This window comes from Euprymna scolopes, chromosome 5 (assembly GCF_053919585.1).
Source record: "Euprymna scolopes isolate OS-2025 chromosome 5, ASM5391958v1, whole genome shotgun sequence".
Classification (NCBI taxonomy): domain Eukaryota; kingdom Metazoa; phylum Mollusca; class Cephalopoda; order Sepiida; family Sepiolidae; genus Euprymna; species Euprymna scolopes.
This window is the reverse complement of record NC_136486.1, coordinates 42,621,457-42,646,860: the sequence shown is the minus strand read 5'-3', so window position 1 is coordinate 42,646,860 and position 25,404 is coordinate 42,621,457. Positions and strand designations below refer to the sequence as shown.

The 25,404-nt window shown below is 33.4% G+C and overlaps 1 protein-coding gene across 11 annotated transcripts in view; it reads right to left on the bottom strand.

The window, feature by feature from the left end:
- LOC145276793 (oxysterol-binding protein-related protein 11-like) overlaps positions 1 to 25,404 on the bottom strand; it is a 430,789-nt gene that overhangs the window by 22,287 nt on the left and 383,098 nt on the right. For all 11 annotated transcript variants that reach the window (XM_080128095.1, XM_080128098.1, XM_080128099.1 and 8 more), the window contains 2 exons: positions 13,952 to 14,085; positions 11,303 to 11,388 (listed from right to left, as the gene is read on the bottom strand). In XM_080128095.1, coding sequence (XP_079984221.1) covers positions 11,303 to 11,388; positions 13,952 to 14,085 — 220 coding nt within the window. The remainder of the gene's footprint in view (positions 1 to 11,302; positions 11,389 to 13,951; positions 14,086 to 25,404) is intronic.

Below are 25,404 nucleotides of genomic sequence, written 5' to 3'. Positions count from 1 at the left end.
CTTCCAATTGTGATACTATAAAGTGGCCCTGGGGTGGATTTGAGCCACTAAGTAAGTGCTGAGAGAGGAGAATAGATAAAGGAAGAAGAAATAGCGTAGAATAAACAAAGAAATCGGAAATATCCTACAATCAACAATAGATAAGAAGTAGCAAATAATAACAATAGAAACCTACTGATAAAACAGGGAAGGGCAGCTCCTGGTAGCCAGGGTGGGGTGGGCGACCTGAGATACCAAGACAGAGGAGACAGTCAGTTGAGATCTAGGTGCGCTAGACGGCAGATGGGAGTTGATAACGACTACAGTGTGTTCTCACCGACAGTCGCCAATGGGAAAAGGACGATTCGGCCATAAGAACAATAGTCGAACGAAAAATCCATGATACACCACATTGGGAGTCGGTGTTCTGTCGTGAGGCTCACGTCGAGTTACAATGGTGCCGTTAGACCTAAGACGACCTTCAGGCGATTTCACGACGAAAAGGGACATGCAGAAAAAAAATTGTAACGGCCGAATCCATTTCGAAAAAAAATAAAAATAAAATAAACTAAACAAACAACAAAAAAAAAATCACGAACGCAAAAAAAAAAAAAAGAAGTGAAAAAACACGAGAGCACTCTCATTACAAACTTCGGAGAGAGAGAGACGCAGAAAAAATTGAAATAGCCGGAAAAAAAACAAAAAAAAAACTCTGGGGCACAAAAAGTGAAGAAAACCAAAAATACGCACTGCACAGAAAAAAAAAACAAAAAACAAAAAAAACCGGCAATTTAAGACCAATTTATTTTTTCATTTTAATGAAATATTTTTCTAACTTTTTTTGTTTAGGTTTGTTAGCATGTGTAGACATTTTCTTGCCTAAGAATTTAAAAATGTGCGAATACAGGTTTTTCCATGTGTGATACATTGGGAGAGAGAGAAAAAGAGAGAGAGAGAGAGGGTTCGTAGCGACAGTGCATTTGAAGACTGGAAATCAGCTAGATCGACCGGACAATGAAAAATAGGGAGTGACGGGGTGGAGGAAGTCAGTCAAGATAGAAGAAAAGACGGAGGGGTGTCAGGAGATTGGCAACTACAATGAAAAGTGTTGGTGGAGAAGCTTAGTCGATGGGAAAGAGGGTAGTCGAAAAAAAAAAAAGATGTAGAGTGAGCGTGGGGGTCGCGCACATCTGGGTGAACAGAAATTTGATTTTTTTTAATATAGTGGGATTAGTCGCAGTTTTTCTATATTGTTTTATATTGATACTCAAAGAGATAGGGGAAACTGTACTGTTTTTCTTTTTTTAAAAGAAAGACAAACAATGTCGTTCTTTTTTGTATACATATTTTTTTTTCTATTGTGCTGATCATTTTTTTCCTTTTGTTGTTAGGATTGATTTTTTTTCTCTAGATGTTTTTTCTCTTTGTTTGAAGTGAGGGGGAACAATTCACATATTGTGAAGTCTTTTCTCCTCACATGTTGGCTAGGAACAGGAGATGTGGCCACATGCATCAACTACTGATACACGGATTGCGTTCACTCGGTGTTAAAGTGGCATCGGAAAGCATGGCAGTGCGTCAGTTGTTACTTTGTGGAAATATAAGCCTATGATAGGAATTGCTAAACATTTCAATTTTTGTCCATATAGAGGTCTTCTATATTTGTGGCAATGCGGCGTTCTCCCGTCTTTTCACTCATGGTTTACAAGGACTTCTAGCAACATAACACGTTTTATGAGAGAGATGTTTGTCGATTTTAGGAATTTCCTGAGAACTTCGTCTGTTGTGGGAACGGGGATTTGTCTTACATCGCATGCTAGGTGATAGGGGGTTGGGGCGATAGTTAGAAAGAAATTAAGTCATGGTGATTCGACTTGGCCAGGTTGTTGGTGGAAAACGGAGCATGAGTTTTTGTGGGATGCAAGAAAAGAAGCATCCAAAAATTTGGATAGTTAGAGATATGACAAACTGGCATGTGAGTACATCGATTCTATGATCCGGTGGCAGATGAAGAACCATTGAGAAATTGTATTTAGAGTGGATGTATTTAACATACGTCGAGAACGTGGATAAATGAAGGTTTAATGTTTGGAGAGTGAGTTACTAACGAAGATCAAAGTTGATGCGATGGGTGATTGCAATGAGGTCAGTCAAGAATTTTAGAATTTTAATGTTATTTTTTACCAATGTTCATGATTCACTGGGGCGGGGGGGATTAGGAGACGCAGGCCGATGACCTGTGCAGAGTGGAAGAAAGAAGGCCCTTCACTTAAAAGAAAAAAAAAAAAAGGAAAATAAAATAAAAAATAGACGGTTATAATGAAAATTTCTTTTTATTAAAATTGTCGTTTATAGAAAAAAAAAATGGAGACTGTTTAAACAAATTTTTCTGTACACATGCATACAAACTTTATATTTTAATTGTTAAAAAGATTAGGAGAAAAAAAAGAGACTTATCTGGATTTTAAAGAAAAACATTTTGGTCATGAAAAAAAAAAAAACTGCTTATGTGAATTTTTATGTATTTCTAACGATGACGATTACATATGTTTCTTGCTTACACAGGGACTTCTTAATCGATTAGTACAAGAAATGAAAAAAATTTGAAAAAAAAAAGAGACTTATAATTGTTAAATGCTATTTTTTCAGGTTTATTTTTGGGAGGGTGGGGCGAAATGGCGGAATGCCTGTTATTTTGGAGGTGGTTAAAATTCCTCTTGTTTTTTTTTTTTTACCTCGATGGAGGGGTGAGGTTGATTTTCCTTCTCTGGTATGAAAAGCTGTACCAGTTGTCTGGAGCCAGTCAAAAAAGGAATTGCTTTGAAGAGTTGTTTTTTAAGGATATTCAAATACCCCTGGAATACCGAGAGAGTTAGGTACACACCTGTGGTACTGGGTTGGAAATAATACTCCAAATTTCAGGGGGGGGGGGTTAAGTGAAGGACATATATCTGATGTTTCATTATTCATGTAATATGTACAAATTTTATGTAATTTATGTTGATATGATTTTGTGTTTTTGTAATTTATGTAATACATGACAAGTTGGGCATGGGAGGTGTGATACTATAAAGCGGCCCTGGGGTGGATTTGAGCCACTAAGTGCTGAGAAGGGGGGAATAGACAAAGGAAGAGGAAATAGCGTAGAATAAACAAAGAAATCGGAAATATCCTACAATCAACAATAGATAGGAAGTAGCAAATAATAACAATAGAAACCTACTGATAAAACAGGGAAGGGCAGCTTCCGGTAGCCAGGGTGGGGTGGGCGACCTGAGACCCCAAGACAGAGGAGACAGTCAGTTGAGATCTAGATGCGCTACATGGCGGATGGGAGTTGATAATGACTACAGTTTGACATTTAGAGTTGACTGTGAAACAAAGATATATAAATGTAACATCGATAGAACGGAGGGAAGACACACACACACACACACACTCACAAGTCCAACAGTCAATTTATATGTGAACATTGGCGTTTGTGTTTTTCCTTTCTTTGTTCATATTTCTATTTTTTGAACTGTGTGTGTTCTCATTGACAGTCGCCAACGGGAAAAGGACGATCCGGCCATAATAATAATAGTCGAACGAAAAATCCATGATACACGATGTTGGGAGTTAGCGTTCTGTCGTGGGGGCTCATGTTGGGTTACACAATTATGCGATTTCCTTGGATTTTACTTGTGCGAATAGAAAATTAAATTAACTTTCTTGGACTTACATTTTTGAATTTTACTGTCATTGGATACTTTACCTTTCATTAGACTATCCATTCATGTGAAATCACCTTTTTCTTCACCATATTCCCTTTGCTTCACTTTTTGTTATCAAGTAAGATCTTTGACTTACTTGCAGTTTCCTCAAATACTTTTGTATGCAAAATCCAATCTCGCATTTTGCTAATCCCTACCCTCTGATGAGAAGGAAAGTATTTTTTTGAAACTCCGCGGATTAAGGACTATCTACTTATTAAGTGTTTCCTTATCAAAGTAAATATGTTTTTAACTTTTTTCAAAGTGTTTTTTAACATGTTTTATTAACTATTTGCCCTTATTATAAGCTTTATCTCCTATTTGGTTTTATCGAGCTTTTACATCTGGTTGAGATTACTTGATAATTAATTCTTTAATATACTTTAGTTTTACCATCTTGGATCATTTTGGTAAATTTAATTGTAATTTTTATTTTATATATATATATATATAAGCCTTTTAATTATAAATGTATACACTGTCTACAAGAAAATTATTCCCAGGTGGAGGTGATGTTTTTAGCACAAATAATGGCCTATCCTGAGGTAAAAGAAATAAAAATACATATACAGTGAGTGAGTGAGTGTATTTGTTTAACGGCATTTCAACCTCTAAGAGTCATTTAATGCCAAAAAAGTTTTGTTGGTATAATAGATTTTCAGTTTCTTGTAAAAATTTTTTAAGTTTCTTGAAAAAGTTTATCTTTTGAAGCAAGATGTTTTAGGTTTTCTGAAAAATTGTTTTAGTTGTAAGAGATTTGTTTTTCTAAACTGAATTTTACTTGTTTGCTTTATAGGAGTTTGAATACATTTGTTTCTTTTAAATAGTTTATGATTTGTTGGGGTTCCACTTCCTGGAACACTTTTCTAATGTTTGTTGTTTTAAAATATTTCTTCTGAGTGTGTTTGTGTTTTCTACATTCTGTCAGTAGATGTTTAATTGTTAGTTGTTGATTGCAGAGTGTGCAATTTGGTGTTTCCTCCGCTTTGATTAGGTAGGAATGAGTTAATTTTGTATGTCCGATTCTTATTCGGTTTAGTACAATTTCTTCTCTTCTTCCTTTAAAATTTTTTTGTTTTTCGTTTTTAATTATTGGTTGATGTTCATGCAATTTGTTTGCAGTGCATTTGTTCCATTCCTCTTGCCACATGTTTTCTATATATTCGTTGATTTTTCTTTTTAGGTCTGTGTGTGGTATTTTAATTTTTTCCATTTGGTGGTTTGTGGCTTCTTTAGCCAGTTTGTCTGCTTTTTCATTTCCTGGGATGCCGACATGACTTGGTATCCAGGCTATTATAATTTTTTTATTGTTTTTTTCGGTTATTTCATTGTATTCTTGTATAATTTCTGTGATAAAAGGATGTTTAGATTTTACTTCAAGGGCCATTATACAGGATAGGGAGTCTGTATATATTATGGCTTTTTGTTCGTTGATGTCTTTGATGTGTTTGAGAGCTATTTTGATGGCCTGCAGTTCGGCTGTATATATTGAAGCCTCGTTGGGCAGTCTTATTTGATATTGATTTTGTCCATCTGTGCATGCTGCGCTTGTTCCGTTTATAGTTTTAGACCCATCGGTGTATATTTCTATGTATTCTGCATATTTTTCTCTTAGTTCTCCAAAGTTGCTTCTGTTTGTTATATTATTTGTAATGTTTTTCTTGTAAGTAGTAAGTGTTATGTCGGTTTCTGGTTTGTGTAATGTCCATGGGGGTCTGTCGTTTGTTTTCTGAGTAATTATATTGTCGGGGTTTTCATTGATTTGATGTATTATTTCTTTAATTCTGTGTCCAAAGGAGGGTATACTTTTTGGTTTCCTTGAATAAGAGTTTGTACATTGTAAGTTGAAGGTAGTTTTGTATGTTGGGTTTTCGGGGTTGGTTTGTAGTTTTGTTGCGTATTGTAACGCTAGTTTTTTCCATCTTAAGTGCAGGGGTAGTTCTTGGGCTTCTACATGAAGGCTTTCCATTGGAGAAGTTCGGTAGGCTCCCAGGCTGAGTCTTAAACTTTGATTCTGTATTGTTAGTAGTTTGTTTTTGTAGGATTTGTAAGTAGAGCTGTATATGGCACAACCATAATCCAGTTTGGATCTGATATGTGAGCGATATATTTTGAGCATTGTAGCTTGATCTGCTCCCCAATCTAGTTTTGATACTATTTTTAAGATATTTATTGCTTTTAAGCATTTTTGTTTTAATTTGTTAATGTGCTCCTTGAAGTTTAGTTTGTTGTCTAAAATGATCCCTAGAAATTTGGTGTGTTGTACTACTGGTATTGGTTGTCCATCTAGTTTGAGCTGTGGGTCAAGGTGGTATTTTCGTTTCCTACAAAAGTGGATACATGTGGTTTTGCTTTTGGACATTTTAAATCCATTTTGGTTAACCCAAAGGTCTATTTTGTTAAGGCAATGTTGCATTTGTCTTTCAATAGTTGGCATATTTGGTGATGAGTAAGTTATTGAAAAGTCATCAACAAATAGTGTTTTTTCGAATCCCATGTTAACATTTTCGATTATACTGTTGATTTTAATTAGAAAAAGGGTGGCAGATAGTACGCTACCCTGTGGTACCCCTGTTTCTTGTGTGTGTTGATCTGATGTTGTATTTCCTAAGCATACTTTAAATGTTCTGTGGGATAGGAATTCTTGGATAAATTTTGCTAGGTTTCCTCTGATTCCCATATTATGAATATCTTTCAAGATTCCATATCTCCACGTGGTGTCACACGCCTTTTCGATATCAAAAAAGATTGAGACCACGTGGTGGTTTCTTATTAGACCGTTACGAATATATGTTTCTAGCCGAATAAGTTGGTCATTAGTACCTTGATTTTGTCTAAATCCACTTTGGTGCGTAGAAATGAGGTTATATTTTTCTAAATGCCACATTAGTCTTGTATTGACCATCCTTTCTGTTGTTTTGCATATACAGCTTGTTAAGGCGATAGGACGATAATTGGTAGGGTTGGAGTGATCTTTTCCTGCTTTAGGAATTGGGATGATATTGGAGTCGAGCCAGTGTTTTGGAAAATTGTTAGTCCACCATATTTTGTTAATTATCTGTAAGAGAATGTTGAGAGATGTGTCTGGCATGTGTTTTAGAAATTGATAGTGGATGTCGTCTGGACCAGTAGCTGTATCTTTACTTTTATGAATTACATTTTTTAGTTCTGTTATAGTGAAAGAGGTGTTATAGTATTCTTTGTTATTGGATGTGAAATTGAGTTTTTCTTTTTCTGCGTTGTTTTTGTATTTTTGGAATTTGGGGGAGTAGTGGTTGGATGATGAGTTTTGGCTGAATTCATTTGCGATTATGTTTGCTATTTCTTTTTTGTCTATAGTTTGTCTACCATTTGGTGTATTTATATTATTTATTGGTGTTCCAAGTTTTTTTCCAGTTATTTTTCTTATTATTTCCCATGTTTTTTTTGATGGCGTGTTGTTGTTCAATTTGGAAATATAGTTTTGCCAGGTTTCTTTTTTGCTTTTTTTTATAATATAGCGTGCTTTTGCTCGTGCTTGTAGGTATTTTTGAAGGTTGGGTTTTGTAGGATGTTGTTTGAAGTGTTTTAGCATTTTTTTCCTGTTGGTTATTGCTTGCTTACATTCTATTGTGAACCATGGCGTTGATTTTGGGTGTGGTTTGGTGGAAGATTTTGGGATTGTCTTGGTTGCTATTTCGTTTAGTGTATTGGTGAAAGCTAACATAGGATCTGGTTTGTTAACTATTTCTTGATTAATTAGATTTGTGCAAAGTTTGCTAAATTCAGTCCAGTTAGCTTTATTAATTTGCCATTTTGGTTTTGATTCTTCTGTTGTAGGTTCTTGGGTTTTGAGAAAAATTGGGAAGTGATCGCTGCCACACTGGTCGTTATGTACCTCCCATTGGAAGTCCATAAATATTGTGGGGGAGCATAGTGTTAGGTCGATAGCTGATGTCGTTCCTGTGCCTGGGTGAAGGTATGTGTGTGTTTTGTCATTAAATATAGTTACTTCGGGTGATTCCAGTAATGATTCAATGGTTTTCCCATTTTGATTAATATTCTCACTTCCCCACATTTTGTTATGGGCGTTGAAGTCCCCCATTAATATAAAAGGTATGGGGAGTTGTGTTATAAGATCTTCAATTTCGGTTTTGTTTAGTTTATGTTTAGGTGGAATGTATATTGAACAAATGGTTATTGGTCGGTGAAGTGTAACTTTAATTGCTATTGTTTGAAGGTTTGTTTGGAGTTGTAATTTTATATGTGGTATCTGTTTTTTTATTATAATTGAAGTGCCACCTGTGGGTCGATTATCTGCTTGTGATCTGTTTGTTTGATTGTAGATGTGGTATCCTTTGAAGTTGATGGTGTCCGTTTCTTTTAGAAGAGTTTCCTGTAGGCCGATTATGCTGGGGTCATATTGTGCTATTATATGTTTGATTTCTTCGTAGTTTGGTTTTATGCCTCTGCAGTTCCACTGTATGATGTTTTTATTCATTTCCATAAGTTCGTTTAATTATTAATTTTTTTTCCTTTTTTTTTCTGTTTGGTTTTTGTTTAGGTTTTTATATCTATTATTCTATTGGTTTGTTGTGTTTTGAGTGGTTTTTGCTTTGTGTTTACTTGAACTGCTTGGTTCCTCAGTCTCCATTTTCTCTTCCTGATCAGTTCTGTTTTTGGAGCTAGATTTTTTCCTGTGACTCTCGATTTCAATCAATTCAAATTTGTTTTCATTTTCGATTAATATTGTCTCTGTTTTTTGTTTACTTTGGTTTTTGGAAAGAGGATTTGTGTTTTCCCGTTCTGTTTCCATCTTTCCAGATATTGTGTTTTTATCTTCTGCTTTTGTCCTTGTACGTGATTTGGATCTTTCACGGTTTATTTGTGGTTTTTGCTGTTCGGGTTCTTTTTTGCTCTTTGGGACTTGTTTTAGGTCATTTGACTGAGTTTTCAAAGATACTGATATTTGTTTCTTGTTTTCGTTTTGGTTAGTTTTTAAAGTTTCAATTAAATTTTTGAGTTCGGAGATTAGTTTAAGTAGGTCTTGGTTTTGGGTTGTTTGGTTTGAAGTTTTTTTTTCTCGAGAGCTTGCTATTTTCCTTGCTTCAGGAAAGGGCACATTTTGTTTGTATTTTATTTCGGCTATTTCTTTTTCTTTTGTGTAGATTTTGCATATTTTAGAGTATGCTGGGTGTTTTTCTTGGCAATTTGGGCATTTTGTTTCGTTTGGGCATTCACTTTCAGTATGGTTAGGTTCTTTTAAGCCACATTTTCCACATACTTTCTGTCCTTTGCATGCTTCTCTGCTATGTCCATATTTATGACACTTATAACATCTCAGAGGGGCTGGTATATATTGTTCTACTTTTTCTATTGTGTATCCGATTTTTATTTCTTTGGGAATTTTTGGTGTATTGAAAGTTAGTATGTAGGTTTTTGTAGGTATGGTTTGACCATTCCTTTTTATGTTTATTCGGACGTGATCGATTACTCCCTGTTTTCTTAGGGCATTTTCTATTTCTTCTGCTGTAGCCAAGCTTAATTCATGGCTTTTTATAACACCTTTTGATGTGTTTAGTCTTTCGTGAGCATAACTTTTGCATTTATAGATATGGAATTTTTCCATCTCTAAGATGTTTTTTGCGTCTTCATAGTTGTCGACTGTGACAAGTAGATTGCCATTTTTCATTTTTTTTGCTGTTTTTGGGTTGCTGTTTTGAGACAGAATTTTTTCGATTAGGAATGGAGATAGATCGCTGATCTTTTTTCCTTCCAAGGTTTCGATTACTATGAATCTTGGATATTTTTCTTTATCAATTATTTCATAGTTATATTCTTGTTCACTGTCTGAGCTGGTTACGTCAGAGTGGGTTCTTTTCGATTTTGTAGTATTTTTTTGATTTCTGGGTTTTTTGTTTGGGTTTATTATATCCATAGAAGTTTGTTTAGATTTTCATCTCTCTTGCTCCCCACCCTCCTCGGAGCCCGAAATTGGGAGATGTAAGGGGGGAAACCCATTCGCCCTTTCATCCCAGGGATACAAAAGAGATATACTCAATTGATTGAGTTTGTTCCATCATTTCCTGTTTCCTCCTTTAGTTTCTTCTTTCCCAGTTTGATATAAACGTTCGTTAGGGAGCAGTTGTGTGGTTTTTGTCTCATCAATTGATTGGCCCTTGCCATCGCCTTCTAACACTTAACTGGTTTGTCTATGTTTGTAGTAATGAAATGTATTATCTTTGGATTAAGTTTTTTTTTTTTTTTAAATTTTATTTAGATGTTATAATTGACATTTTCAGTGTAAGTGTTAGGGCTTGACATGACTAGCCGATTGGTTGGATCGGGCCTCTCCAACCGCCCGTCTAGCCTAGTACAAGGCCAAAGTAGAGTGTTGCTACAGGTACCTTTATTTTCCCTAGGCATCGGTTGCTCAGCCACCAGGATCCTTTTCCTAGGCATCACGGGTTGCCACCCACGGCCAACAGGTAGCCCCGTTGAGGTACTTTTACCCTCTGCAGGGGGAACAGTCGGCGTATTCTAATGCCCTGCCGACAGGGTCAACCGGGAAGTAGAGAAGGAAAAAAGGAGGGGGGAAGGGGAGGGGGCTGTTGTTTTTATTTTGTTTTTGTAGAACATAATTAAGTTTTACAAAAGAGAATAGAAAACAAAAACAGAAATCGATGTAGGTGCGTTTCGTCTCAGGAAGCCAATAGGCAACATATACAGTGAATCATATATACATCTGTATGGGTTGAAATAATTGTTTGCTTATATAATCAATAAACAAACTTTTTTGGAATGAGTGTCTTTCTCAGTGAAGAATAAATCGATAAAAATTAGCTCCAATATTGCATTATTGAGCTATTTGAGGTAACTTTGTTAAGTTTGCAGGTTGAAACAAGTAACGTAGAAAGCAATACAAATGATGACTCAACAAACAAAGGTAGATCAAATAAGTGTATTAGGAAAAGGTATATTTACAGGATATTACATAATGGTGTCAAATAAGAGAGTCTTTGCTGAAGAAACATATCTGCTCTCGGCGGCCTTCGGTGGCTTCTGGTGAACACACACCCAGACTAACTGAGTCTTCCTATTTATGTGTAATTACTATCCACATATGCAAATGAATGTGTGCCACCACAACACTTTATATAGAAAATTTTATTTGAAATACATATCAATACTTTAAATCTTTGTATTCCTTCTCGAACAATAAATTATTTGTGGTAACTTTTCAATTTATAGAATGTAATTCAAAATTTTTACTGATATATGTTTATTATACAAACATTATATGCTTGCTCTGTACACCATTGAGCACTCTTTAATAAACACAGATTTCAGTGGAATTACTTCTAGGAAACTAAACTATACAACCATACATATATTGATAATTTTGGTCAAGCCATTTTCATGGTGGATGTCTGATAGTGATTTGATTTCTTTGATCACGTGGTCAAGCTATGTTATTTTTGGTCATCTTGAGGATCTGTAAAAATAATGAACCATTCTTTATTCCTCAATTGCACCAAAGAAGGGTAAATCAACAACTGAGAAACAAGAAAATACCATTAAAATGTACTTACGACAAAAACAGCAGTGGATGTGCCATGCAATCAGCAAACATTTCTAACAATGAACGCTTTTCCAAAATGAAAGTTGGTAAAACCACCTGAAACAAAGTTAAAAAAAAAAAAATACAACTCAAATTTGTATGATTTAACTAATTTTTTTTTTAGAGATATAACTTTTTAAAAATCTTTTCGCACAATAAGCAAAGTTTTCTCACTTGAATTTATAAACTAACAAAAAATTACTTATCTGCATATTACAGAGAGTTGAAGCAACTTATTTGGCACTGGGTGATGACGGAACTAGCAACTCCCAACAAAACTGCTCTGTGGCTCCTCTTAAAAGAAGGGGTGGGTGACGTTTGGAGTTTTTCATACAACCAATCCTTGTTCATTACGCCATACTCTGATTCACCTTGATTGACTAATTGGCCACATCACCTATGCATATTAATTAAGTAATTTCCCTGACAGAAACCAAACTTTTCCATTATCCGATTTTCCCATCCAAGCCAAATCTCGGTCTTGACCTTAAAGTCACCTCTAAGACAAAAGATGGTTCAATAATACACAAAATCCTATTCACCAAACAATACTATTAATGTTCCCGAAATTGTTTTTTCCTTCATGTATTTTGTATCAGCGATCAAATCATTTTTAAACAGCAAGGTCATCTGCTAGTACCCCGGGATCACTCACATAAATAAAAGCTCAAATTCAGCTCTCATTCACCCCCTTCTGGGGCAATTTTTGACTATCATAGGTGGTTGGGCCACACATAACCAATGAGTATAATTCAACTTTTGACATGTATTACATAATGGCTATTTGGATAAGGATTTTACAAGTTTTATTTTATTGAACTAATTATACTAAGAGCATATTTAGTTTTTATTGTCTAATACAGTTTGTCGGCGAAAGGAAATACTTCCAAAAAAAGCAAAGACACATGCCTGTTCTTGTAGACCCCACCCCTCTTTTTGATTCGCAGACCGAATGTAGGTCATGCTTTCAACTAAATGCATACCAAACATGTCATGTAGTTTTGGCATCTGGTAGGTCGCTTACATTTCTAGTCATGTGATCGACACCTAAGAAAGGAAAGCGAAAAGGGCAGTGAGATTCAGCTTCGTGACATTGGTAGAACAATGCTGATGAAGACAAAAAAGACGAAAACGAAAGAAAGGAAAAACAAAAATATACCTTTATCATCTTACATCAAATTCTGGGTTAAAACACAACCCGATATGAAAAGAGATTTTCAAGAGTGAAAATACCAACTATGAACAATTTTGTCTATCCTGAAGTATTTCTATTGCCAGCAAGAAGAAATGAATTAAACTTATAAAAAACAAATTTAAATCGACCAACCTAACTGGTAACCCGGCATTGGGATTGTAACCTGATATCCTGACTGAAGATTGTGTAATGCCAGTCCCAGAACTTAAAATTCCCTGTTCCTGATATTGATTGGACTCACTTTCTTTTACATATTTACATGTTTTTCAAACTATTTCATTCTAATATAGATTATCTTCTGAATTACCCACCGGTGTACTGTTAGTTACAATCCCACTTTCTTTCCTAAACTGGTATTGTGTATTTGAATATATTCTTTGCTCGTCGGCTGAAAATAGTCTTTATATCCTTTTTCCAACGTTAGATTTTTATCTTTCTTTTTATACATTTCTCACTTATATTTTCATGTAAAAAAAATATTTGTTTTTAAATTTATAACTTAGTCATCTTGTGTTGTTTATCGCTTGTCTATTTACTGCTTTTCTTTTATACCTGATGACTTGAACTATGAGGGACATTCCAAAACTAATATCTATTGTTTTATTCTGCCCAAATGGATCAGAGGGGATTGCAAATTGCATTGTTATGATGACTGAATTTATGTATTCATGACCTGAAAGTTTCATCTCTCTGTTGCAGAGAATACAACCCTTGTCATGGACATACATCAGAAGCGGAGATGCATTATTGAATTCCTGACAAAAGTACATTGACAATAGTGGTGACTATCTCAAAAATAAAAATAAATACTGGAGCACAAAAAAGTTTGTTTTAATGATACATTTGTAGTTTTTGTAGTTCTTCAACTTTTTGAATTAAAAAAAAAAAAAAAAAAAAAAAAAAAAAAAAAGAAGCCGAGCATATGGGGTCCCCCCTCCAGGAGTGAAGAATATTGACTTTCACTATGACTAATGTTTGTGCAAAATTAAAAAAAAAAAAAAAAAATCCAAGGTATGATTATTAAGAAAAGTGCAAACAAACAAATGGGTGAATGATTTGGAAGTAATTTTACTCCTATAATGCCCCCTAGGGGAGCAACCAGAGTTATCCTGGAAAATCCTTTCGGACATAAATTTACTTTCTTATTACTAATGTTTATGCAAAAGTTTGTAAAAATCCAAGGTGTGATTATTGAGAAAAGTGCGAACAAATGGAAGTGAATTACTAGGTCCAATCCCTCTTTCGCCGGGAGATCAAAAATAGGTTTTACTTTTGGAACTACCTTCGTAATTTGTTTAGTAAATGAAAATTGCAGTTAAAATTTGATAAGAGTTTGCATAATGTTAATTAATGTTTTCTCTTTTAGAAAGTCAAATTTTCAAATCATGGAGGAAAGTTTAACTTTTTAAAGGAGATATTGATTACCTTAGTTAAATCCATTCCCAACTTGAGTTGTGATAACAAATGCAAGATGATACTTTTGTGCTCATCAACAGCACCAAGTTCCGTGTCTTTGTATTCTTCTTCATCTTCAACATCTTTGGAATGATCAATGGGCTCTAAAAATGCCAAATATAAAATAACAGTAAAAACCGACCAACAGGAAAAAAGGAACAAAAGGTAAAAAGAACTGAAAAAAAAAAGCATAAGAGAAGGAAGAAAAGAGAAGGAAGAAAAAAAGAATGGAAGAAATGAGGAAAGAAAAAAGTAAAAATCAAAGAAAAGGGGGAAAAAATCAAAGAAAAGGAAAAAAATCAAAGAAAAGGAAAAAACAAAAGGGGGGAAAAAGCAAAGAAAAATGGACAAAAAGCAAAGAAAAATGGACAAAAAGCAAAGAAAAATGGACAAAAAGCAAAGAAAAGGGACAAAAACAAAGAAAAGGGACAAAAACAAAGAAAAGGGACAAAAACAAAGAAAAGGGACAAAAAACAAAGAAAAGGGACAAAGAGCAAAAGGAAAAAAAAAAGTAAAGAAAAGAAGAAAGCAAAGAAAAGGGAAGAAAGCAAAGAAAAGGGAAGAAAGCAAAGAAAAGGGAAGAAAGCAAAGAAAAGGGAAGAAAGCAAAGAAAAGGGAAGAAAGCAAAGAAAAGGGAAGAAAGCAAAGAAAAGGGAAGAAAGCAAAGAAAAGGGAAGAAAGCAAAGAAAAGGGAAGAAAGCAAAGAAAAGGGAAGAAAGCAAAGAAAAGGGAAAAAAGCAAAGAAAAGGGAAAAAAGCAAAGAAAAGGGAAAAAAGCAAAGAAAAGGGAAAAAGTAAAGAAAAGAAGAAAGCAAAGAAAAGGGAAAAAAGCAAAGAAAAGGGAAAAAAGCAAAGAAAAGGGAAAAAAGCAAAGAAAAGGGAAAAAGTAAAGAAAAGAAGAAAGCAAAGAAAAGGGAAAAAAGCAAAGAAAAGGGAAAAAAGCAAAGAAAAGGGAAAAAAGCAAAGAAAAGGGAAAAAAAAGCAAAGAAAAGGACAGGAAAATGGATATGAAAAGCAGCATTTGTGTCAATCATTTTGTTTGATGCCTCTTTAATAATTTGGATTGATCATAAGAAATTAATTAACAAGAGAAAGTAGCATGTGAACAAAAGTTCAAAGATTTGATAAAGTTGGGGAAATTTTTAATTCTTGTTGATTAATATTGAAAGTAAGTCTGTAGATATAGGTGTGTTGGATTTCTTGCAGTTGATTGGTAAACAATGACCCAAGAGATGTGAATAACAAAATACATTTCAAAAAGTATCTCTACAAAACCACCAGTCACCCATATTTGTTGCTACATCTGGGCTGGTGCATCTAACACTCTCGCTCTTAGAAGTCTCTAATCTATTAAGCTCTGCACTATCAACCAATCTCCAACCTCTGTGCCATCGTTGAAATGTTGCATCCCTTTGCAAATATTTTCATAAAATGTGCTCAGACGAACTCCAAGCACTTGTACCTCCTCAATGTAAATAAATACCCTTGACTAATCCGACAAGCAGCAAACTCCCACCCTACACTGTAGAGATCCCTAGATGCCGGAAAACCTTCTACTCTCATAGTATCTTTTTTCTAACTGCTAGACTTTGGAATTCCCTCTCAGGCTCAGGTCTCTGCTTCCCTGACTGTACCGACATGCAGAAGTTCAAGTGAACAGATATTTTGCTGCTCAACTCTGTACATATTATGTTATAGATTTAGTCTCAAATAGTAGCCCTTACATTCAAGTGGCCTTGTTTGGAGTGAAATAACTATATATATATATATATATATATATATATATATATATATATATATATGTGTGTGTATATTTTATTCATATGGAATCAATGATAATATTTACAAACTGAACAGTTCTTTTCCATATGATTAGATAAAATTCAATTTTCCAAAGGAGTCATACAGGTGTAACACTATTTTACCAACAACTTTTGTTAAGACAAAAAAAAAAAACAAAACAACATTGTCATTTTTTTCAACAGTTTAAATCTTTTTTGATGGAAACAAAAACTCATCTAACTACAACCACTGTAAATAATTTTCCTTTATTCTGTGTACCTAAACCTAAAAAAAAAAAAAAAAAAAAAAACTTTCACAAGCAAAGTTTCTTTCCAAGAACTACCTATCTGTGGAACAAAATACCACAAGGATTGATTCCCAGCTAACTACAACATTTTCAAGTTGATAAATTCTTATTGAGCTGTCTTCTTTATCAAAATTTGCCCACCTCCGCCCAATGTTACCAATCATCACGTTATCTTACTACCTATCTGACAAACTCATTAACACGTTAGTACATTTAATAAACTCTCATTTAACATCACTTGGATTTGTTTGAAGTTCCATAACAAGGATTCAATTAAAGAAAAAGAAAAGGGGGCGAGGAGACTACCAGCAGCAGGTGCAGTGAAAACAAGTAAATTAATAGCATGCTACATACAGAGGCATCTGTTGACTGCCCAGAAGACTACTTTAGTGGGAGTGGAATTATAAAATTCTCTCTTGTTGATTTTGTCCAAATTAATAAAGATAGCAAACCATCAGTTATCAGAAAATTGATGTTGCATCAGTATAAACACAATTGGTTTGATTTGGTTGTTTTATTTTACGGCATATGAAACCATTTCAGGTTATTTAATTCTATCCAGTAATTTTGGAAAAGGTTTTTAGGTTTCAAGTTGCTTATATCTTCAAATATTTATTAATGGAGTTTGATTGTTTTTGACTTTGCAGAACATGATTGAGTTTTGGAAACAAAAAGAAATTAAAAAAAAAAAAAACAATCACATTAATGTTTATCGCATGTATATAAACATAATAGTTTGGCTTAGTAGTTTTATTTTATTACATATCAATCCCTTATTGGATTTTTTAATGCTGAATTCAATAATGTTGGAAAAAATTTTGATACTGTACTTGTTTAGTTTAATGAAGACATTAAAAAAAATTAAAATATTGAAAAAAATCCTCTTTTTTAGCAGGAAAGAGTGGGTTATGTGCATGTGTCCTATGCGAACGTGGCACAAAACCACTTCCTCCCTGCGCAATTTTGTTTTGTGAAAGAGTATGTAGTCTTTGTAATAAGTTGATGAGTAGCGGGTTATTAAAGTTTTGGCTTTTTAAGGATTCAAGTACTGATAGGGAATCTGAAAAAATTATAAATTTGTTGTGGATGAGGTCAGAAATGAGGTCTAGAGCCAGGTCTATCGCTGTGGCTTCAGCACTAAAAATTGAAGCATAGTCTGGTAGTTGCTTCTGTAAAGTAATGTTATTGGATACTGCTTCGCATCCAGTTCTGTTGCTGTCTTTGCAACCATTTGTGTAGATATGCTGATGGTTTAGGCATTTTTCCTGAATGTTACGGTGTTTTTCTTTTTGTTAATGGATGAGTTTTATTATTTTTTTTTTGGAGTTTGTTTAATTGAAGGATAATTTCAAACTGTTTTAGTAGTCTAGGTGGAAGGTTTAGTTGGTTGACATCATGGATGTTGGTGATTGTGATACCTGTGTCTTCCACTAGTGGTTTTATATGAAGATCAAAAGATTCTATAACTTTTACTTTTTGGTCAATATGTTTTGATATTTGCAATGGAAGATGTAGTTATGGGCTGGATTTGTTGGTTGTGATTTTTTCCTATAAGAGAGAGTAATCTAGTTGGTTTGTAATTCAGTCGTAGGCAAGATTGTTTGGGCAAGAGAGAATTTTGGCCAAATATTGTAAGGCTAGTTTGTTGCATTGAACTGATAATGGGAGTTCATTAGTTTCTGCATAGAAATTATCAATGAGGGAAGTTCAGAAGGCTACCTGAGGCCCTGATATTGAATGGTATCTAATGTCTATGTATGACTTTCTGGTGGCACTGTAAATGAAGCTGCCATAATATAGTTTTGATTACACTAGTGATCAATATAATTTCAATAGGGTTAGTCTGATTACTCTCCAATCTGTATGGGCAATGACTTGCATTATCTGGAAAGTTTTGTTACATTTATTTTTTAGATGTTTGATGTGAGGGATGAATGCAGGAATTTGGGTATCATCTATATATATAAATCCCAAATGTCTGTGAGTTTGTATGTTTGTATGTAACGCTAAAACTTTTGAAAGACACAACCAGACTTGATAAATTTGGTATCATATCGAAGCCCCGTGTCCCGGATGACAAATATCGAAATTTCACGTCAAACGGACGAAGAGAAAGGGGTAAACGTATCAGTTATCTCCAAGGGGGTCCCAAAAAAAACTGTCATTGTAATGCTTTTTATTACGTAATTCTTGAATGATCCAATGTAATTAATACGTAAAAAAAAAAAAGCTTAGTCATGTCACGTGACGTGACGTCAACGTCCACTAATGGCGAACAATTGTTAATAAAAAAATCTTTCTCCGATACTTTTGCATTTTTCTCTTCGGCTCAGTTATATCTTTTTTTTTACTTTATGCCAATGTGTCCATCGTTATTACCTGGTTAAAAATATTATTTATACAAGAGTTTTAACGAAAAATGTCAGGAAAAAATGTACGGGAATAAAAAAATTCACCTTCCAAAATATTAGACGATTATAAAAATATCGTAATATTTATGTAATGTAAAATAATTAGCCATTTTGTATATTACCACGTGACCTCATACCTCTTAAGCTGGAAGGGGGGGGGAGTAAAACCAACACCGTCTCTCTCTCTCACACTTACTCTCTCTCTCTCTCACTTTCTCTATCACCCTCTTTCTATTTTTCTATTCGTTTAAAAACGCTTAGTCATGTCACGTGACGTGACGTCACGGTTTGGTTACTATGGAAACACTTACTTTTTGTGCTGCTTCGAAAAGGAACAAAATTCAACATACACCGCTTCCTCTTCCCTCCCTCCCTCTCTCTCTCTCTCTCTCTCTCTCTCTCTCTCACACACACACACTTTCTTCGGTGTGTTTTTGTTGTTACGTACGTATTTTTTTATATTTTTATCTCAGTAATTTTTATTATATTTAATAGCATTTTCTTTTTTTTTTTTTCATGGGAAATTATTTTTCTATTCGTTTTAAGAAAATGCTATTAAAAAATAAAAATGCGATAAATTCTGGCAACAGTTATTTATTTATGCTATTCGCAGCCGGCCGGAAGAAACGCGCATAGACATTTTGTAAACATTGTTTTTAAAAAATAAAAAATAATACTTCTATTATGTTTTAAACGACTGTAATAGTTTATTTTGGAAGTATAAAAAAAAGTCCATTAATTTGAACTTAAAGCCTGTTTGAATAAAACTTATATAAAAAAAAACCGTCACTTCCGGCAAATGGCTATGTAAACAACTGGTGGCATTTTTCGAATACATCGGTAAACACTGTATGTTTTTCGAGCTGAATAAATATGTTACATTGAATAAAAACACAAAAAATATATCCAGTTGGATAGAAAAGTAACTTATCTTGCCTTTCCTAACATTTATTTGTTATATATTTGTCTTTTGACCGTCCACTAATGGCGAGTTTTTTTTTATATTTAAATAAAACTAATTTTAAAATTTCGATGTTAGAAAAACAGTCCATCACATGTCAATATAAAAATTCTCTTTTTGTTTGATAAAAAGAATAAACAGTTAACAGATACAACAAAAAAGTCCATTAAGTTCAACAAACTAAACTCTTTTATTTATAATAAAACTCTTCGACAGTTTAAATGCTTTCAAAATCCTATGTAAGTATATCGTTTTTACTGTACACAGATTCGAAAAAGTTGTCATCAAACAAATATATGACAGAGTTGAATAAATATGTTACATTGATTAAAAACACTTCTTATTAGCATTTTCTTTTTATATGACAACGTTAATGTTCATGAATCTCTCTTTTAATCATTTTTATCGACTATCAGCCAAATAACCGGGGTCTAAAATTTGGGAAATTATTTTTCTATTCATTTAAAGAATATGCTATTAAAAAAGAAAAAGTCGATAAAAGTTAGACATAAACAGTAAAAAAATAGAAGATATTATTCTTAAATAACAATAATTATTAAAAATAAATATTAACATTTACAATAATAAAATGAGTTAGTATTAAAAATAATTATTAAAATAAAAATGAGTTTATTATTAAAAATACATATTAATATTCAAATAAAATTGTTTTTATTATTAAAAATAAATATTAATATTTAAAGTAGAATAAAATGTGTTTATTATTATAAATAAATATTAATATTTAAAATAATATGTGTTTATTATTAAAAATAAATATTAATATTTAAAATAATATAATGTGTTTATTATTACAAATAAATATTAATATTAAAATAAAATGTGTTTATTATTAAAAATAAATATTAAGGAAGGTCAACAGGTGGAGGAAAAATAGTCAATGCAGGTCATACCACCTGACCAGCTAAAATCGCCTTTTTATATAAGGCAGACAGTCAGACTATTTGCCTTGAGGGCGGGCTAAGCCCTCCTACCCCCCCCCCCCCCCAAAGCTGAGAGCTGGGGAAACTTCTCTCAGAAGGGGTATGGGAGGACAGGGAGACCTTCCCTCTTTCAACTAAGAGATAGATATCCTTTTGTATGGTTGATTGACCCCCCCCCTGTCGGTTCTGCTTACTCCATTCCGAAAGAGATCAACCTTACACAAAAAAAAAAAAAATATGGGGACAGGGAAGCCTTCCCGGGCCCCCTTTCTGGGAGGAGAAGTTCCCCGGCTCCTACCTTTTTGGGAGTGCTCAGCCCGTCCTCCAGTCAACCACAATATTTGAAGAATAAAGATATTTTTGTTTTTGTGTTTTAGGTGGTGAAGGTGATCTGGGGAGTGTTTTTTTTTTTCACAAAAAAGGTACTTTTTACGAATGGGTATCCAAGAAAATTACAGTATTTTGTCAGAAATTAAGATTTTCATTGACCACTCTCAATACTATCAGAAATGAACAAAGTTAATTAAACAGTCTACACAATATAAACTAACTGTTTTGTTGGCTTTTTATTCTAACTCCAAACTAACCCATAACTACATTTTTCTTTTATTTTGCAAATTTGATTTCCTTTAGTTTATATTGTGTAGCTGAATCAGAAATTGATTTATCTTTTGTCATTTGTAGTTAACATGCTATCAGCGCAATTACTACAGTGTAATCACACATGATCTACCAAAATAAAAACACTTCAGATAAAGTCTTAAATAGAATTCAGTTCCTTACATGACATCTGATGAAGTCAGTACAAACGTTACAAACTAATACTTGAAAAACAATTTGACATTTACTGTACTACAATATCACATTTGTATAGAAGTAGAAATCTGGATACCTATTCTGATACCTAATAAAAGAAAGGACACTCTTTGGGGCGGATTTTGATGATAACAAGTCACTAATTAGAAATTATAATAAACATTGAAATAATTGAAGAATTTTACCAAAATAAAATTACTTGGTAATCACCCAATTTCTGCCACAAAATTTTAATTGGCAAAACTCATAAGCATAAAATATATATTTTCTAATTTCATCTTTTTTTTTTTACATAATCTGGTTTGATGTTTTCCTAAATATTCAAATCACTATATTTTGCTGCTTAATATTAAATACAGCAAATGAGTTATTTTTATGCATCAAACAATTACATTTTCTCATTCATCCAAACTAATCACTGAACATCAATTTCATATTTTCTTCACTAAAATATTACTATGCTTGATGTCATCAAGTAGAGCGGATCATTTTTTTTTACATTTGTTTACACATTTTTTACAAATGTTTTTGAGAGTCCATACAAAGTTATAAGTGTTCAACATTTTTTTTCATTTGCATATATTTTGTCTAAGATTCTTAGCCTATGTCATTGCATACCAATTTGTTTCTTGAAAGTTAAGTTCACTGTAAAAACATCTGATACACCAAAATCCCTGATACCTGTTTCTTATAAGCGCCAAATAACTATCACTATTTCGATTTGTGTTTCATGAGAACAATTCAATATTGATACATTATAAGAAACATTTCCAGTGCTTTTCTCTTTTTATCAATAGTTGGTTGATAATTAGAGGACACAACTAACCCTATACTATGCTTTACTTTGTTTTGTATATATATTTTGTATTGTGTGAAATTAACAAAGATTCATATGCAGGAATCTGTTGATACATTCCAAGAATCCCAATGCGACCAACAAACTTGAAAGACTACAATTTCTTTTTACTATGACCAATAAGAAAGCTCAAGGACTAAGTTGTTGGACTCATCCTGATCACCATTTTAAATTATTGTTAACAGTAAGTTTAACATTTTAAGTACAGAATAATATTCCTTTTGATATTTATAAATTACTATTTTCTGTGACAGATGTTACTTTTTCAATATTGATTGTACCCTCTTTTGTGTTTTTAAATTTTGCATACAATAATATTAAGCACACCATACCAAGACCACTATTTGAGCATCTAATAAACTGCCTACCAAGAACAATGTTTTCAAGTGACAATGGAGAGTATTCATGTTATGTTTCACATTTTTATGTTTTGAAATATTTTGCTGCTTAATATCAAATTCAGCAGATGTTTACTTTGTTTTGTGTATATACTTTATATTAGGTAGAATAAACAAAACTTAATTTCGCTACCATCATTATTTGTAGTGACATGCACTGTTAACATAAATAAAATCAATGATACCTGTTTCGTATAAGCACCAAATAACTATGATAATGTGTTATTGTTGATACATTATAATAAACATTTCCATTGACTGGTCGTTTGCTTAGCTTAGGTTTACATCATTTTTTCACAATGTTTCTCTACTTGCTTTCAGCATGAGAGCAGATCATATTCTGCACATGTTTCATGCATATCACAAAAACTTATAATATTTGATCAACATTTGACTAACAATTTTACAAAAAAGACCTACCACCTTAAGGGGGGTAAAGGTAAGGCTCCCCACATAACCATAAAAGAAAGCCCCCCCCCCATACAGTGGGAAAGAGCTCCCTTCCCATTCTGGGGCAGAGAAGGGGCAAGGAAAACTCTTAAACATAAATGGTCAACGGAGGGTATACACCCTGGGAAACTAAAAGTCTATATGGAATCTGCATAAATTAAAATATCCTGTTTAAGCGTATTGTATGACAGGGAGGGAAGGTCAACAGGTGGAAGAAAAATGGTCTACGCAGAGCATACCGCCTGACAAGCTAAAATCGCCTTTTTATATACGGCAGACAATCAGACTCTGATTGCCTGGACGGCGGGCTGAGCAATGAATGTGGAAGCCGGGGAACTTCTCTCAGAAGGAGGATGGGAGGCCCAGGGAGCCTTCGGTCTCCTCCTAAGAGAGGGATATCCTCTTACTCCCTTTGGAAAGAGATCAACCTTACACAAAACAAAAAATATGGGAAGAGAAGCCTTCCCGGGCCCCCCTCCCCCTTCTGGGAGGAGAAGTTCCCTGGCTCCAACCTTTTTTTTTGGGGGGGGGCCTAAGCCTGTCCTCCAGGCAACCAAATGAAAAAGAAATTTACCCATCCCACCTTTGTAGGAAGTGTGCTCAGCCCACCTTCTGAGCCACTGTGAAAGTTTCCGTCCACCAAAAGGGAAGGGAACGAGGAAGGAAAAGTCTCTGAGAATCTTCATGCAATTTCTTTGACAAAGAAACTGTTTTCACTTGATTCCACACAAAATTTTTATTGCTTTTTCATCTATTGTCTTATATTAGGATTTCTTTATGCATGTTATTTTATTTAAGAGTACTAAATAGCTTTTCAGTTTCTTGAGACTCTTTCAACTGTCTGGATTCTGCAGCAACGTTGTGGAGCGATATGTAAAACATAAATTGGTACTTTATAACAATAGGTATGTAGAATTCTAACTCGCCAGTGTTGATCGTTTCAATTATTTACAAATTCACCAGGTCCTGGATATGACCATAAACTGTATCCAAACATGGGGCTTTGTGAAGTGTGAAGCCACCATTTAATTGCTATTGCTACCAGGTCCACTCTGATCTGGAGTAGTAGTACCTGTTAGGGTCCCAATTATGAGTTAAATAGAAACCAACATTAAATAAACAAATATATTCTAGGAAAAAAAAATGTCACTAGATTGGGCATGAAATAACCTGATATAGTGTTGATATGTCATAAAACAAAATGAACCAACAAATTCACCAATCGACACAATATCAACAAATGTATCTTTCTTTTCCTTATTCTGTGCTTATTTCTTGGTACTAAGCTTATCATTAACTAACCCTGACATTTCTTTTACTTTGTTTTGTGTATATATTTTATTTTGTGTAGAATAACCAAAAAGACATTTAGCTACCACATTTGCAGCGAAATGTTAGCATACATAAAATCACTGGTGACAACCCATGATGTTTTTTCTTATGAACACGAAATAACCAACACGCTTTCCATTGGTTTTTCATGATAACAATTTAATATTGATAAATTATAATAAACATGTCCATTACTTTTCTTTTTTTATCAATAAATATACTTGGTTGATAATTAGAGAACACAATGTTTATTGTAATAAAACTTGTGATCTATAACATCCAATTCTAAAAATTAAACTTTCCTTTCTCAATTGAAACAAACAACATACCCCACACTATGTTCCTAAAAATGAGGATTTTACTATTGCGTTTACATAATTTTTTAGCTATGTTTCTCTTACTTTCAGCATGAGATCATTTTCTACACGTGTTTCATGCATACCACACAAACATTTTACCTCTGACATTTTTAATTTTTTTCCAATTTCCTTTCACCATGAACATTATCATTAGTACAGTTTTCATTTAAAATGAAGCTGTACATGGTTACTATTACTTGGAAAGCAGATCAAAAAAAAAAAAAAAAAACTGTTTTCACTTTGAAAATTTACGATTTATAGATCTCGGATTTGGCCATTCTTCACCTTTTATCTTACATTTGTAAATATTGTATATATAAACTTTTTTCTTATTTCTCCAATGTTATTTCATTCATGCAATTTCATAATCCACCAACATTGTATAAGATTCAATTCCATTTGACACTTGAAAACAACTTTTTATATAGTAAACAGCATTTATTTCTTTTCAGACATATTCTTATTTTATTTTATTTCCAGTACTATGTTTTATTTCATTTTGTGGACACTCATTTAACTCTCTGGGATGCTGCAGGGAACATGTAAAGTGATATATCAAACAAGAAGTGGTACTTTATGACAATAGGTATCTAGGATTTACACATACCAGTGTTGATAGTTTGAAATATTTACAGACTAACATTTTACACAATATAAACACATGTACCTTTTTCTTCTTTTCCTTTGCTTATTTCTCGAACCTAAACTTATCATTAACTAACCCGTAACTTTGTTTACTTTGTTTTGCGTATATATTTTATATTGGGTAGAATTAACAAAACTTAATTTCGCTACCATCATTATTTTT